This window comes from Lygodium microphyllum, chromosome 5, assembly GCF_053477565.2.
Source record: "Lygodium microphyllum isolate KBCC chromosome 5, Lygodium_microphyllum_v1.1.10, whole genome shotgun sequence".
In the NCBI taxonomy this organism is placed as follows: Eukaryota; Viridiplantae; Streptophyta; class Polypodiopsida; order Schizaeales; family Lygodiaceae; genus Lygodium; species Lygodium microphyllum.
Genome location: NC_141139.1, coordinates 398,539 through 413,347, shown reverse-complemented (window position 1 = coordinate 413,347; position 14,809 = coordinate 398,539). Strand labels below are relative to the sequence as shown.

The window sequence follows — 14,809 nt, the reverse complement described above, 5'->3', positions numbered from 1 at the left end:
AGCCAGGATGTCCTGCGAAAGGGGAATCATGAGCTTCCCATAATATCTTCTGCTTAAGTGACTGGCTTGTTGGTATACACAGCCTTGTTCTATAGTAGACAAGTCCATTATCAATGGAAAATTCCTGATACTTGGCCTGTAACTTCAGATTCTGATCCTTGGTAGATATTTCTTTTATCATTGTTTGGTAGGCCAAATCATGGCATGCTTCCTCTCTAGCTAGTTCGAGTATAGGGTTGCTTGGCATAGATACCTTTGTAGCCAGAGATCTGGCCGTTGATGGATTCTGCAAGATTAGGGAATTTAGGAATGCCTTGCGACTGAGTGCATCGGCAACTACATTCTCTTTCCCTGGTCGGTACTTGATTTCAAAATCATACTCCTCCAGTACTTCAATCCACCGCCGTTGCCTCATGTTGAGCTCGTTCTGGGTAAAAATCCATTTGAGACTCTTATGATCGGTTACTAGAGTAAACTTGTTACCCAATAGGTAGTGTCTCCAAAGCTTTAAAGCATGGATGACAGCTAATAATTCCAGATCATGCGTGGCATAATTCCTTTCATGACTCTTCAATTTCCTTGAAGAGTATGCTACTGGATGACCTTCCTGCATAAGTACACACCCCAAAGCAAGAATGCTGGCATCAGTTACTACCTCGAACTCCTTATTGAGGTCAGGAAGTTTTAGAATAGGTGCTGATACCAAACATTGCTTCAATTGGTCGAAGCTATTTTGTTCGGGAGTTGACCATGTAATAGAAGTCTGCTTCTTTAGTAAGTCTGTAAGAGGTGCTGCAATCAAAGCATAGTTTTTGATAAAGACCCTATACCATCCTGTCAAGCCAAGGAAGCTACGTATTTCTTTAATGGATATTGGTATTGGCCATTCAAGCACATCCCTGACTTTGGCTGGGTCTACTGATATTCCTTCTGATGATACTATGAATCCTAGATATTCAATCTGACGCTTGAAGAATGCACACTTCTTCATTTTAGCATACAGCTTATGAGACCTCATTGTCTCAAGAACAATCCGTAGTTGAGGTTCATGATCTTCTTCCTGTTTAGAATAGACTAAAGTGTCATCGAAGAAGACAAGCACAAAATTATCAAGATATGGTCTAAAAATATCCTGCATTAATCTATTGAAGGTGGCAGGTGCATTTGTAAGCCCGAATGACATAACCAAGAACTCAAAGTGCCCATATCTTGTATTGAAGGCCGTTTTTGGAATATCTTCTTCCTTGATCCTTATTTGATAGTAACCTGATCTGAGATCAATTTTGGAGAAGATCTTTGCACCTTGAAGGCGATCCAGAAGTTCATCTATTCTAGGAATAGGATACTTGTTCTTGACTGTTGATTGATTCAAACCACGGTAATCAATACATAGTCGAAGTGTCCCATCTTTCTTTTTCTGGAATAGTACTGGAGCTCCCCATGGTGAGTTGCTAGGCCGTATGTAACCCTGATCTAACAGTTGCTTGAGTTGTTCCTTCAACTCAATAGCTTCTGGTATGGACATTCTATAAGGTCTCTTTGCAATTGGCGCAGCTCCAGGCACTAGCCTTATTTCATGATCAACTTCTCTTGGAGGTGGAAGTTCAGTCAATTCCTCAGGGAATACGTCAGCGTATTCCTTCAGCCAAGAGGGTCCCTCATGAGACTCTTGCTTTTGATCTAACTTGTTGAGTTTGATCAGGTAAACAGGTAATCCTTTTCTAACTCCTTTTATGATCCGCGATACTTTGGCTAACTGGATTCTTGGCACTCCTGCCTCACCTTGAGTTGTAACAAACTCCCTTTCAGAGTTTCGAAAGGAAACTTGACCCTTTCCACAGTGGATGTGGGTGTCATTAGGCTTAAGCCAATCCATCCCGAGTAGACACTCATGGATACCTAAATTCATGACTCTGAATTTGACTGTGGTTTTCTTTCCTCCCAGAAAGAATTCTTCCTTAGCAGTTTGCCTGGTACAAGTTACCTCACGACCGTTTGCCAATTCCACAAGTAAGGTAGGTGCTTCTACTGTGGCTATTCCTAATCTTTTTGCACATGCTGGTGAGATAAAGGAATGTGTACTGCCACAATCAATCAAGATTTTGAAACCTTTACCTTGATAGTCCGACGGTGTTTGAATCACCGAGAATTGACGATTCGGCCCCTTCTTGTGTAAAGCGGCATGGACTGTCGCTCTTTCAAATTCTGCCTCCATAGTCAGATCTTCCTCTTCTTCTGCTTCGCATCTTTGCCTATTGGTAATGCAGGCAGTTCTTCCTCTTCCACGGGTGGCGGCTCCTTGACCGCGGCCTACACCTTGACGATGTCCCTCGCTGAGCTTGGGACATTGCCTTTTGAAGTGACCGAGTTCGTTGCAGTGGAAACATCGGAGGTTTTGGCCATTACTTTGAGTAGGAACAAAGTTGTTGACGTTGTTTGTCCTTGCTTTCTTGCTTTGTCCCTGATTGTGACCTTGGACTCTCTTCACTTGGGGTCTGAATGTTCCTCTGTTCGGGTCGCTATAGGGCCAATTTTTGTTACCCCTTGGTCTAGTTTGCACTTCTTGAATTATAGGTGCCGCTCGAATGAGTGCATCCTGAAGATCTGACGGACACATAGATTCGAGACGGGTATTTACGGGTGGATTTAAGCCCGCGCAAAATTTGGACACCTGCTGTGTCATGTCCATCTGTGGTGCATACTTTAAGAGTGAGACAAATTTAGAGTAGTATGCGTCAAAGGTGAGTCCTAGCTGTTTTAGCTCGTAGAATTCATTCATTTTTTGTGTACGATATGCAGGTGGCAAATATCTCCCCTGCACAGCTTTCTTTAACTTCTCCCAGGTGATGGACCCCTCTGAAGTCCCTTGATCCCTGCACCATTGTTTCCACCATAGTCTAGCTTCGCCGGTGAGTTTTAATTTGGCGAGCATGGTCTGATTGGTAGGTGCAGTACCAGCTGCTTCAAAGTAATCCTCCATAGATTCAATCCAAATTTCAGCATTAGATTGGACGAATCTACCTTTCCCGTCAAACTCGGGTGGCTTTATCTACTTGAGGAGGAACTTCTTCTCCTGGATCACAGCAGTACTTGATGTAGGGGGCGAATTTGGAACCTGTACCTGGGGTTGTGCCTGGATAAAAGTTTTCTTAACGTTATTACATGATAATTGACGTTAGCTTATCTTTAGATCAGCTATCTCGTAAATCATGAAGCTACTTAACTTTTTAACAACTTTGATGCACAGTCGGATATTGATAAATGAAGTCCTTATTTATATTTACATGGGCGTAGCCTTATATAACATCTCGTGTGATGATAATCCAATCATTACATTCAGTTTGGGAAGAACAACGTTGTATTACATTTGTCTACAGGAACTGTGTAATAGTAGGGTTTTGGGTCATGGATCTTTAGGAATCGATAATTCATTGGAAGTTCAGGATATCCTTTCCACTGGAATCCATACTTCTCATGGCGGCCCAACACCTTAATCCTGTCGGCTGGGATTACACAGGTTACTTCCTCATATACATATGAGTTCAATTCAACCCTCCGACCTTGAATATGCAAAGTCGAATTTACGTGAGCTTCCACAAAAATGAACAGCTTCACGACTTTCAAGTCTTCCAACCACTTGATCCTCTTCAGGTTGGTCTGTAGATAAGCGAACCGGTGGGCAGCTATGTAGTAGATTCCTGAAGACCCAGTCCATCTTCGTTCTATATATAAAGGTGATGGATTATAAATCTGCTCCAGGATGTTCATCATTCCAACTCTTTGTCTATAATGCGGAGAATGCATTGCAGTCATAAACATGACCCGGAACACCAAAAACTTGTTCCACGCTTCATAGTTCTGCAAGACAGTATTGAAGATGAGGAAATGTTTGGACAGCAACAATTTCTTTACTTCATTTTATTGAGATCTCATAAGAAAAATTCCGTTGTTGGTCGGCTCTGATACCAACTGTAACGTGTCCACTAGAATCATCCAAGACACGTCTTAGCAGTCCATCGGAAAGGATGTCTAGAAAACTCCGCCCGGCACTCCCATGAAATGTTACGGGTTTTGCAATCTAGGTCTTCCCGTGTCTGCCACGTAGCGGAAGTATCCTGGCCGTTTCCACTTAGGATCGACCGGAATTTGGGTTTTCTTGTTTGGTCATTAGCTAACAGCAACTAGCGTCAGACCCAAGCAAACTACTTTACGCAGAAATGCCAGGTCCGAAGCGGATTCACGCTGCACTTGGTTCAAGGAGAATGGGAAACGAGAGGGATGCAAAACTCAACCTCTCTACCAATAGGCATAGTCCCATTCCGTAAATCGGGTAAGACGTAACTCTAGGTCACCGCTCTCATTATTCATTTTGATAATGATGATCATCCCGCTGTTCTTCGAGATTTTTGAGAAAAGTTCCCGGCTAATCGGGACCACCCATCCGTAGGACGGACCCATGGTCCATCCTCCACACTTTCCTCGGTTTGTTTTAGTTATGTAATTATCTAACACATTAATTTGACATATAACAATCAGCTTCTTTAATTAACCCTGTTAAGCACTGGTTCCTTCACGTAATCTTATCACGTGACATAGAAAAACAATATCAAACAACTTCTTTATTATCATTTCATCATTTTATCTTTGAAATACAAGGAGTTCCGCCCGTAGGCTTGTCCATAATCCGCTCGAAGGCTATCCAGTAATCCGCCAGGGATCACTATTCCAAGCTTCTGCCCGTAGACTAGTATGCGGGCCTCGAGATCCAATCCCGATTCACGTTGGCCTCTTGTGCAGGACCCGGAAGGCGAGGGATTTACAGCCAGAGCCCCCCCTGGCACCCAAGCGTCCTCCTGCTCCAAGTAGAGCTCAACGGAAAGACCTCTCGTGGCGGGTTCGGTCCACGTTCCCGGCGCGGTCAACAACCCCCTTGGTTAGGGTCAGGCAGGCAGTCGGGGGTAACTGAAGCTGCCTCTCCCTTCAGGCCTTCAACCTGAGGCATTAGATATCATTTCATCCTTTAGTTCTTTGAGCAAACAATGCAAACAGTGCTTTCTAAGCTACTACAAGCACAATCAATTCCAATAATCGTTTATTTGGCCAACTGTCAAGGAGTGAATTCTTCTTTCCGAATGCATCCAGCGTTCGATCCGGGATTAATTGCAACTTGGCAAGATCCCCAAGGGTTTATTTGTTCACCCTTTTGTCCTTGGGTTAGGGCTATACCCTGTTAACCCAACTTAACCAATACCTTAGGTTTTATTAACAGTAAATCGTGGCGACCATGTCGCTTTAATTTATTGATTGATCATTTGCTTTCAAGCAAATACCTAACTTCCCTTTACTTGGCAATCTTTCCCCAAGACAGGTGATGTAACAGGATGACTACTCATTCTCTTGCAAGTTAAACTTGCGCAAGAACTTACCGACCTTATTTCAAGAAATGGCAAAACTCTCTTGTGAACAAACAACAAGTCTATGCAACGTTGCAACTTATTGCACAAGTGTCGCATTTATTCCATGGGATCATTTCACCCATTGAACGGCGTTTTCTGGTATCGGAATTATCTTCAGACGAGAAGCAGGGTTTAGGGTGTCTTTTTACCCAACCCATTCCTAATTACACTAGATCGACAACGTTTGGTCCTAGGGGTTCCAACTCAATTCGAGTTTCATCATTTGAATGAGTGATCCTTAGGGTAGAAACCCTAGATCGTTTCTTGCAAGCCCGTCCAATTGACTCAACATTTCGTGAATGTGGATATGATCTTTGGGTTTGAGGGTTTTGACTTGGCAACAAGTGTAAAACTAGGTCGAATCCTTAACTCGCTAAACCCTAGTTAGCACTTGGGATATTTATCATATGGACTGAATCATGCCTATATGAATCCCTTGTGGGTTAGGTGATTTAGACAATTCAATATACTTGTCTTGCGACAAGGATGAACCTTTCCTAGAGATAATAAAGGAGAAAAATAGTTGCAACTACCACAATACATGTAAACATGCGATTCATTGCTTCTACGCATCACATAGTTCACAATAACTCTATCTTTCCTTGGTAAAGTAAAAATACATGATAATCTGGATACTAACTTTCCTAGGACCTACTAGGACTTACATCAAATAATCATGCCTACTACCTTGTTATCTACACTTTAGAATCTCATGCTTTGTTAAACCATGCAACCTTTCCTAAATACGGCTCCTGATGAATGAAATTTTTGCATGACGACTATGCAACACGCAACTTTCTCCTAGCTACAATGAAGTTAATGAAGTTCATACAAAACTAAAGCTAGTGTTAACTTTTTCCATTTTACATGCCACTTGCAAGTCCATAAGATTAATTTCGTGCTCTTCTATTTCTTTTCGGATAACATTTTATGGGTGTTAACTTTTCCTCATGACTCCTTACAAGGAAGATGTTGCCTAAAAATGCAACATACGCTTAATCTTTCCATGTCTAGTCAACGGTGCACTTTAACAATTCCAACCTTATAATGATAGGCAACAGGTATTCTAGGCTCGTCACTTTGAAAAGCACGACAAGGCAACATACTATTAAGGTCGTAAGATGGATAGACAATTTGCATTTATAGCATTGAAAATACCAATTTTCCCAATTTCATTTAACTAGGCTAGGTGAATTTGAACATGCATGGGTGCTTCCTAGTCCATGAAGTTATCATGCTTAATGCATTACTTTTGTATGGAATCACAATAGTAAAAACCTGGTTTTGTGGACTCGGGGAGATGTCCATGTGAATGCTAGGAGAAGAACCTCCCGCAGGCACGCCTTGCGACTTCTTGGGGGCCATCGTAGGCGTGATCACAGACTCTGCGGATTACCCTCGCTTCTACGCTTTCTCCGAACAGCCTTGAGATGTGCCTTCTCCCTTGTACGCAGGAGATTACTTCACCGAAGATCGGATCTTTGAAGACCCGGGAGCTTGTGGGATTGGGGCTTATGGGAAGGCTTGTGGGAAGGAGCCTTATGAGCCAAGTTTAAAAACCGGGAAGGCACGCAGGAACAAGGCCCAAAGGCCTTATCCTTTAGAAGCTTCTTAGAGAAGCTTCTAGGAAGCTTCTGAATTTGAGCAGGCCCAATGTGGAAGAAAGGAGGCCAATGATTGGGGAAGGAAATTTTTGACGATGAAGGGAGTATTGATCGATGGCGATGGTGGCGGGAGTGTGTTCAACAACCGGCGCAACAGGACGGCCTGTAGCTCAGTGGCGGATTTGGATGTGGCGGTGGTCACAGTGCCTCTCCCTCACTCCATTTGTCTTAGACTCTCAACGTGGCAACCTTCTCCTCCAACAGCACGGTCTCCTCCCTCCTCCAATCCTACCAGCTCGACAGCCTCCCTTCGTCTGTCCAATCCCTTCACGCAGCCTTCTCCTCTTCTCTCAGCACGGCGATGGCAGCAGCCGTTTCCCTCCCCACCTCAACACTTTAGAGGGTGTATTTATAGGACAAGGGGGGGGAAGAGAAGAGCTTCACCACGTGGCCACTGCATGGCTTCCCCCCTCCTCATGCAGCCCCACCTCCACCAAGCCCATCCCCCCACACTCCCTCTCCTCCAGCCGTGCATCGGCTGGGGGAAAGGGATAAATAAATAAAAAATTTGCTTTAATAATATCCATTTTGCCCCTCCCAAGAGGGTGTTTACGTATGAATTGCGGATTTGGACCCTCGGGCTTGCTTTGCCAATGCGGAGGTCTCGATTTCTCGCGTGCAGGTTACAGATTACACTGCCGGCAATTCCAATATAAAAGATAACCTTTGCACGAGGTTTACGCAGTGTGCGGGAAGTCAATATTCACGAGTGGGAATATTACATTTACCCTAGGGACGGATCATAAAAGTCCTAAATGGATCTTTACCCAAAATGAGCTCAACATGAGGCAATGTAAATGGATCGAAGTGTTGGAGGAATACGATTTTGAAATCAAATACTGGCCTAGAAAGGAGAATGTAGTTGCCGATGCCCTCAGTCGCACAAGGCTTTTCTAAATTCTCTAATCTTACAAGATCCATCAGCGGCTAGATCTCTAACCACAAAGGTATCCATGCCAAACAACCCAATACATGAGCTAGCTAGAGAAGAGGTATGCCATGATCCAACCTATCAGAAGTTGCTAAGGGAGATCCCTATCAAGGATCAAGACCCAAAGCTACAGGAAAAGTATCTAGAATTCTCTATCAATATTGGACTTATCTACTATAGAACGAGATTATGTATATCGACAAGCCAGTCCCTCAAATAGAAAATACTTTGGGAAGCTCATGACTCCCCTTTTTTAGGACATCCTAGCTATGCCAAGACCCTTAATGCAGTCAAAAAGAGCTATTATTGGGAAAGGCTTAAAGGTGACGTTCTCAAATATGTGATAAAGTGTTTGTCTTGTCAACGCATTAAGGCTGAACATGTCAAAATGCCAGGGAAGTTGCAACCACTTGACATTCCCCAAATGAAATGGGAATTCATCAGTATGGACTTTGTTGTTTGCCTACCCCAAGTTCAAGGAGGATACAACTCCATTATGGTTGTCGTGGATATGCTAACCAAGGTTGCACATCTTATTCCTGTTAAGACAAACTATAAAGCCTTAGACATTGCAAGGTTATTTATCAAGGAGATATTCAACTGCATGGGTTACCCAGAAAAATCATTAGTGGTCGTGACTCTCTCTTCACATCACACTTCTAGAGAGCTATCTTCAAAGCGATTGGGACTCAACTCTGTTTCAGTACAGCTTATCATCCCCAAACTGATGGCCAAACGGAGCGAGTCAACCAAGTCATTGAGGATACGCTAAGGGCACATTGCTGTCGCGAACCCAAAAAGTGGATTCAATACTTGCCATTGGTTGAGTTTGCCTACAATGCCTCCTACAAACAAAGCATTCAGATGACCCCTTTTCAAGCATTGTATGGGCACGATTGTCGAAGTCCTTTAAACTTCTCGGATCCAACCTTGAGGGTTGAAGCTTCAAAGCAAATGCTGGAAGATATGGATGACCAAATGAAGTTAATAAGATAGGATATCCAAGCCGCCCAAGATAGATAGAAGGCATATGCGGATTTGAAACATCAAGATAGAGCCTTCGATGAAGGAGATATGGTCTTCATTCACGTACGCCCAAAGAAGAGTTCCCTATCCTTAGGTGAATGCAAGAAGCTAAGTCCAAGGTATTGTGGACCCTACAAGATCCTCAAGTGCCTAAGGCCTAATGCTTATAGACTTCAACTACCTGAGAATCTAAAGCTTCATAATGTACACTACAACAGAAACGAGGCATAGACGCGCATGTTAGACGCGCAAAGTCGGGCGCGTCTATCACAGCGTCTATAAGTGCGTGTAAACGTGCATGTAAATAGACGTGAATTTTGCGTCTATATATCCGCGCAAATAGACGCTAATATAGATGCGCCAGCAGACGCACAATTATTTAACCACCTAAAATTAGCAATTCACATAATTAAAAAATCGAAGTTAATAATTATTTAACCACCTGAAATTGATTCTTGAGCATGCACATGTGCACATGATAAAAACCATAGAATTAAGAATACACATTGAATCATTGAATTAAAAAAATAGAGTTAATAATTACTTTTTCATTGCTCTCTAATGAATGGCAGTTCCTCTAGTTGACAAGCCTGATATAAGTAATTAGCGGCAAGCGACAGAAACCTTACAATTAGTAGCAAGCATTGCAATATGTATCTCGTAATTTCTCTACGTACTTGAAGATGATAAAAGATACTTCCTTTTTATTATGGAAAATTCAATTTAGCTTTAAAATTGACTATTGATTCTTGAGTATACACGTGTGCGCATGATAAAAACCATAGAATTAGGAATACACATTGAATCAATAAGCAAATTATCTCATATCTCATCGCTCTCTCTTTTTCTCTCTCCTCTCTCTCTCTCTCATTTCCTTTTCTCTCTCCTCTCCCTCTCATTCCTCTCCCTCCCTCTCTCTTTTTCTCTCTCTCTCTCTCTCTCATTCCTCTCCCTCCCTTGCCCTCTCTCATTCCTTTTTCTCTCTCCTCTCTCTCTCATTCTTTTTTCTCTCTCCTCTCCCTCTCTCATTTCCTTTTCTCTCTCCTCTCCCTCTCATTCCTCTCCTTCCCTCTCTCTTTTTTCTCTCTCCTCTCTCTCTCATTCCTCTCCCTTGCCCTCTCTCATTCCTTTTTCTCTCTCCTCTCCCTCTCTCATTGGCATGGGAGGTTGGAATACACAAGGAGGGAGGTTGGAATACATAAGGCTTACAATGCAAAGTCAGAACACTACAGGGTAGAGGAGTCTATAAAAAGACAGCTATCAATCAGGTGACACTTTTTGGGTACTGGCATGGGCTAACAATATAAGCAACTTGGACCAAGACCATTTCACAAGTGAGCTATTGCCTTATTAATGTTAAGTATCACTTTATTGGCTCCTTTACCCTAAATATACTAAAGAAATCTGGACAACCGAACTGGCATTAGGTCCAAGGATAATTATTAAAATGCAGATCATTCATTAGTTTTGAAGCCACAATAAGGTCGCATCTAACGCTGCAGCATCAGCCTCAGATTTTTGCAAATCCTCACCCACCAGCAAATCAATAGTGGCTCCGCCCACATCAACCACAACAAACTTTTCTCCTTCTCTGATGGATAGGAATCTAGCATTTTGGAGACAATGCAAAGATGCAACCTCTGGCTCTAGAACTACTCTTAATAGATGAGGGCCAGCATCCTCTGAGCATGTTCTGCTTGACACTCTCTTGACCATACCAGCTTCCTGAGCACATTTCCTCATCTTTTGCTTGGCAGCTTCTGCCCATATTGCTGGCGCGGAAAGACACCATTGAATATCCTTCATCATCAATTGCCCACCATACCTGTCCCTCAGGTAATGCAAGATAAATTGTGATACTTTCTTGAGGTAGTCAACAATGAGAGACTCAATTGAAAGGCCTTGAGGAAGAGCCTTCGATTTGGATTGACCTTTGTAAAGAGCTTGTTCTGCTAGATATAACTTGAAACCACTCATGAAAGTACTTCCGCAAGGAAGCGATTGCATGCATGCAACAATCGTCTTGATGGCAATCTGGTTTGTGTTTTGCAGTAGGGCACAGAGGAGGCCTCATGCTGCAAGGGCCAGTCGTGGTTGATGTTGTGCACAGATGTGGATGTCGTGTAGGGGCCATGCCCTCTCTTGCTCTATTTGCCTATTATGTTTAACATCTTATCTCTTTTTCTCTCTCCTCTCATTCTCTGTTTTTTTTCTCTCTCCTCTTCCTCTCTCATTTCCTTTGGCTCTCTTCCTCTCCTTCTCTCATTTCTTCTCCCTCCCTCTCTCTCTCTCATTTTCCTATTATGTTTTCTTCTCTCCCCCTCTCCCTCTCCCTCTCCCTCTCTCATTCCGCGTCTATGTTCGCGTCTACTTGAACAATAGACGCGCATATACACGCAAAAATAGACGCACACGTCAAAATTCAAATCATACTTAAATCATTTCTTTTCAAACTACGCCTTTTCTTTCCTGCGTTTTTTGTGGATCTGAAGCTTGAGTTTAGCCGACATGCAGTCTCTTCATGCCTCACCTAGTCTCTTCATGCCTCACCTCCTCATGACTCACCTCTTCTTTCATTTCAAACACACAAGAAGGGAAAAAGGAAAGCCAAGGAGAGGAAGAAAGAGAGAACAAGAGAGAGGAGAACAAGAAGAAGCAACAAGCAAGCAAGCAAGCATCAAGGGAGGGTAACTTACCAAGGAGAGGAAGAAGGAGAAGGAAGAAGCGCCACCACCCGCACCACACCAAACACCCAAGGTGAGTCTCTTTCTCTCTCTCTCTCTCTCTCTGTGTTTCTCTCTTCCTCTCTCTGCTTTGTCTGTGTATTTAGGATTTGTGATTCTATTATGTATTGCATTTTGTAAATCATCAATGGCCGTCGTCGGCCTAAAATCAGCCGACCGAGCACGTTTGATAGCTCGTCTATATCTCAGTGTAGACGCAGATATAGACACAAAAAATGTTTCTCTGAGGGCGCGTCTTAGAGCGCGTGTGCTAGCGCGTGTGCTCTGCAGTGTACACGCGATGATACACGCGCTGATAGACGCCCACAGAGACGTAGGTATAGATGCGCACAGAGACGCAGGTATAGACGCTGTATGTAATATGTTTTATCTACACAGGGTAATATGATTTTTCTTATGTAGATGTGGAATCCTGGATCCTCCAGCACCCCATTCAACAAGGAGCAATTCATGGGGGAGATGACTAATTATCTTGGTCACCCTCCCACTACAGATGAGGTTTTCAGTGTGATGTCTGGGACACCTATCACATCTTTGCCTACACAGGGATCAACTAAGGTACATGGATCGGCCAAAGAACGTACATCTGTAAAAGCACATGTATCGAGTGAGGTAGAGGGTAGTGCACGTCGAGGGAGGAGGGAGAGTGGTGCGGGAGGACGAGGAGGTCGAGGGCTTTGTGGGGGTTGCCTAGGTGGTGGTTCTCGATCACCCTCACCGGAAAATGAGAGAGGTGAGCCTCCATAAATGTACTACTCTATCATTGATGTTGGTGGTATCTTGCATGACTTTGAGGGGAGGGAAGTGATAGCCTACTTGAGGAGTGTCATGCATGCCACATACAAAGATTGCATGATTCCCTTCAAGCACCAAAAAAATGGTTTGTGGCAAGAGGTGCTACAGGCAGTATATAAAAGGTACCCTAATCCTGAGAATTCACGATTCTCAGATGATTGGGGACGATCAAAGGTGAGAGACGCGCTTCATAACAAGAGGTCTCACCTTATGACGCGCGCCAAGGAGTCATTGCAGAGACAAGAGCAGGGGCGCCCTGGATATGGCCAACCACCCAATTGCCACCGCAAGGAGTGGAAAGAGGCCAAGAAGAGAGCAGTGGAGAAAATGACAAGTTGCCAGCATGCAGAGGCGCGACATATCCAGATGGCAACCATGGGATCGTCGCATTATGGATCGGGTGGCAGGGAGTCATGGGAGGCTGAGTTTATAAGTATTATTTGATTTTTTAAAAAAATTAAATTTTGTAATTTGTTTCACTTCATTATGTAGTGTGTTTTAATACGTTGTATGTTCAAATTGTTTTGTAGTATCATAACGTTGGTAGGATGCCTACTCCTAGAGAGGCAGGCTACCATCGAGGTCATAATCGGGCGTCCACTTGGCAGCATTTCTACGAGGAGGGACTCATCACGGAGGAGCAATATAATCACGCCATGAGGATTCCACCACCAGAAGAGGTATGTTTTATTTTTTACATGAAAAGTATAGATAACTCTAATTTATTGTTTGTAATGGTATTTATATACCTTAATCCTTTCTGTAGGTGAACCCTGATGCAGTTGAGGATAGCGAAGGGGGGATTAGTAGTAGCGGTGGCGGCAACGGCAGCGGCATAGGCAGTGGTGGTGGTAGCGATGATGATGCCTCTTCTGAGGAGATATAGAGGAGCCCCATGCATGCATGCCTCCCCTTGGCTTGTAATTTTCATTTTTGATATGTATTACTTTCAGCTAGTGCTTGCAACCATGATGTCACAAGCACTAGAACTCATAATGTAAAAACGTTTCATCTATATATATGAAATTTCATGTGCTACATACATTGTTTTGTTTTCAGTATCCAGTCTTCGAAATAGTCTTTCTCTGTTTTCCCTAAGCATACAATTTGATGTTGATGGGGGGAAAAAAACCAGAGAGCATGTGGCTTGCAAAGCCACATGCTCTCTGGTTTTTTTTTTCATACCTCTGTTTTGCGCGTCTATCAGTGCATCTAAATTGCAGGATAAATGCGCGTCTATTCTCGTCAAAAACTTTTAGAGGAAACGCGGTTTTAGACGTGTAGATACACACGTATATAGACGCACAATATGAATATATCCACTTTTTTATAAATATGATTATATATTTATGTAGCGCGTTTATACGCGCGTCTATAGGTGCATGTAACTCTGATCATAAGCGCGCTTTTAGACGCAATTTTGTAGACGCAGAAATAAACACGTTAATAAATGCACTCGATATTTTTTTTTACAATTCAAATATTGCGTCTACAAGCGCGTCTATGGAGCCTTTTTGTTGTAGTGGTATTCCATATCAGCCTACTGAAGAAGTATGTACCTAACCCTAGTCATATACTTGATGATCAACAAGTTGTAATGTCTAGCCAAGGAGTCCTTGAGCTACGTCCTGACAGGATCTTAGATGTTAGGGAGAGAAAATTGAGATCCAGAACCTTGAGAGAATGTCTCGTTCAGTGGAAAGATTATTCCGAGGAGGATGCCACTTGGATGGATGAAAGTGCTCTCAACCAACAATACCCCTAGTTCTTCTCGAGATGAGGACATCTTGATTCCTCTAAGGGGGAGAGAATGTAATATTTCTGCAAGAAATATTAATGAATTTTAAACCTCTACACACCGCAAAAAAGTAGATTAAAATATTATCCCCATGACTAGAAGAACCCTAGGCTAAATATCCCACCTCCACGCGTTAGTAAACTCCACCCGCATGGTGCATAACTGACCGTGTCTTGAAGACCGCAAAGCCACGTGAAAAAACCCTTCTTGGAAAAAGGGGAAATTGGATAATGGGTAAGATAAAGGCAAATTTTTTTATTAATTACCCCTACCCTCAATCGATGCATGGTAGGGGGAGAGGGAGTGTGTGGAGGAGTGAGCTAAGCGGAGAGAGGGAGGAGTGAGGTGTGGGGATGCATGACGGAGGGAGGGCATGAAAGCCCTCCACGTGGTGG

The 14,809-nt window shown here is 43.2% G+C and overlaps 1 protein-coding gene across 1 annotated transcript; it reads right to left on the bottom strand.

The window, feature by feature from the left end:
• Positions 1-10,538: 10,538 nt before the first annotated feature.
• Positions 10,539-11,054, bottom strand: LOC148035429 (uncharacterized). Its single transcript, XM_087678813.1, has one exon. It carries the CDS (start codon positions 11,052-11,054, stop codon positions 10,539-10,541), a length of 516 nt encoding a protein of 171 aa, XP_087534939.1.
• Positions 11,055-14,809: the final 3,755 nt, after the last annotated feature.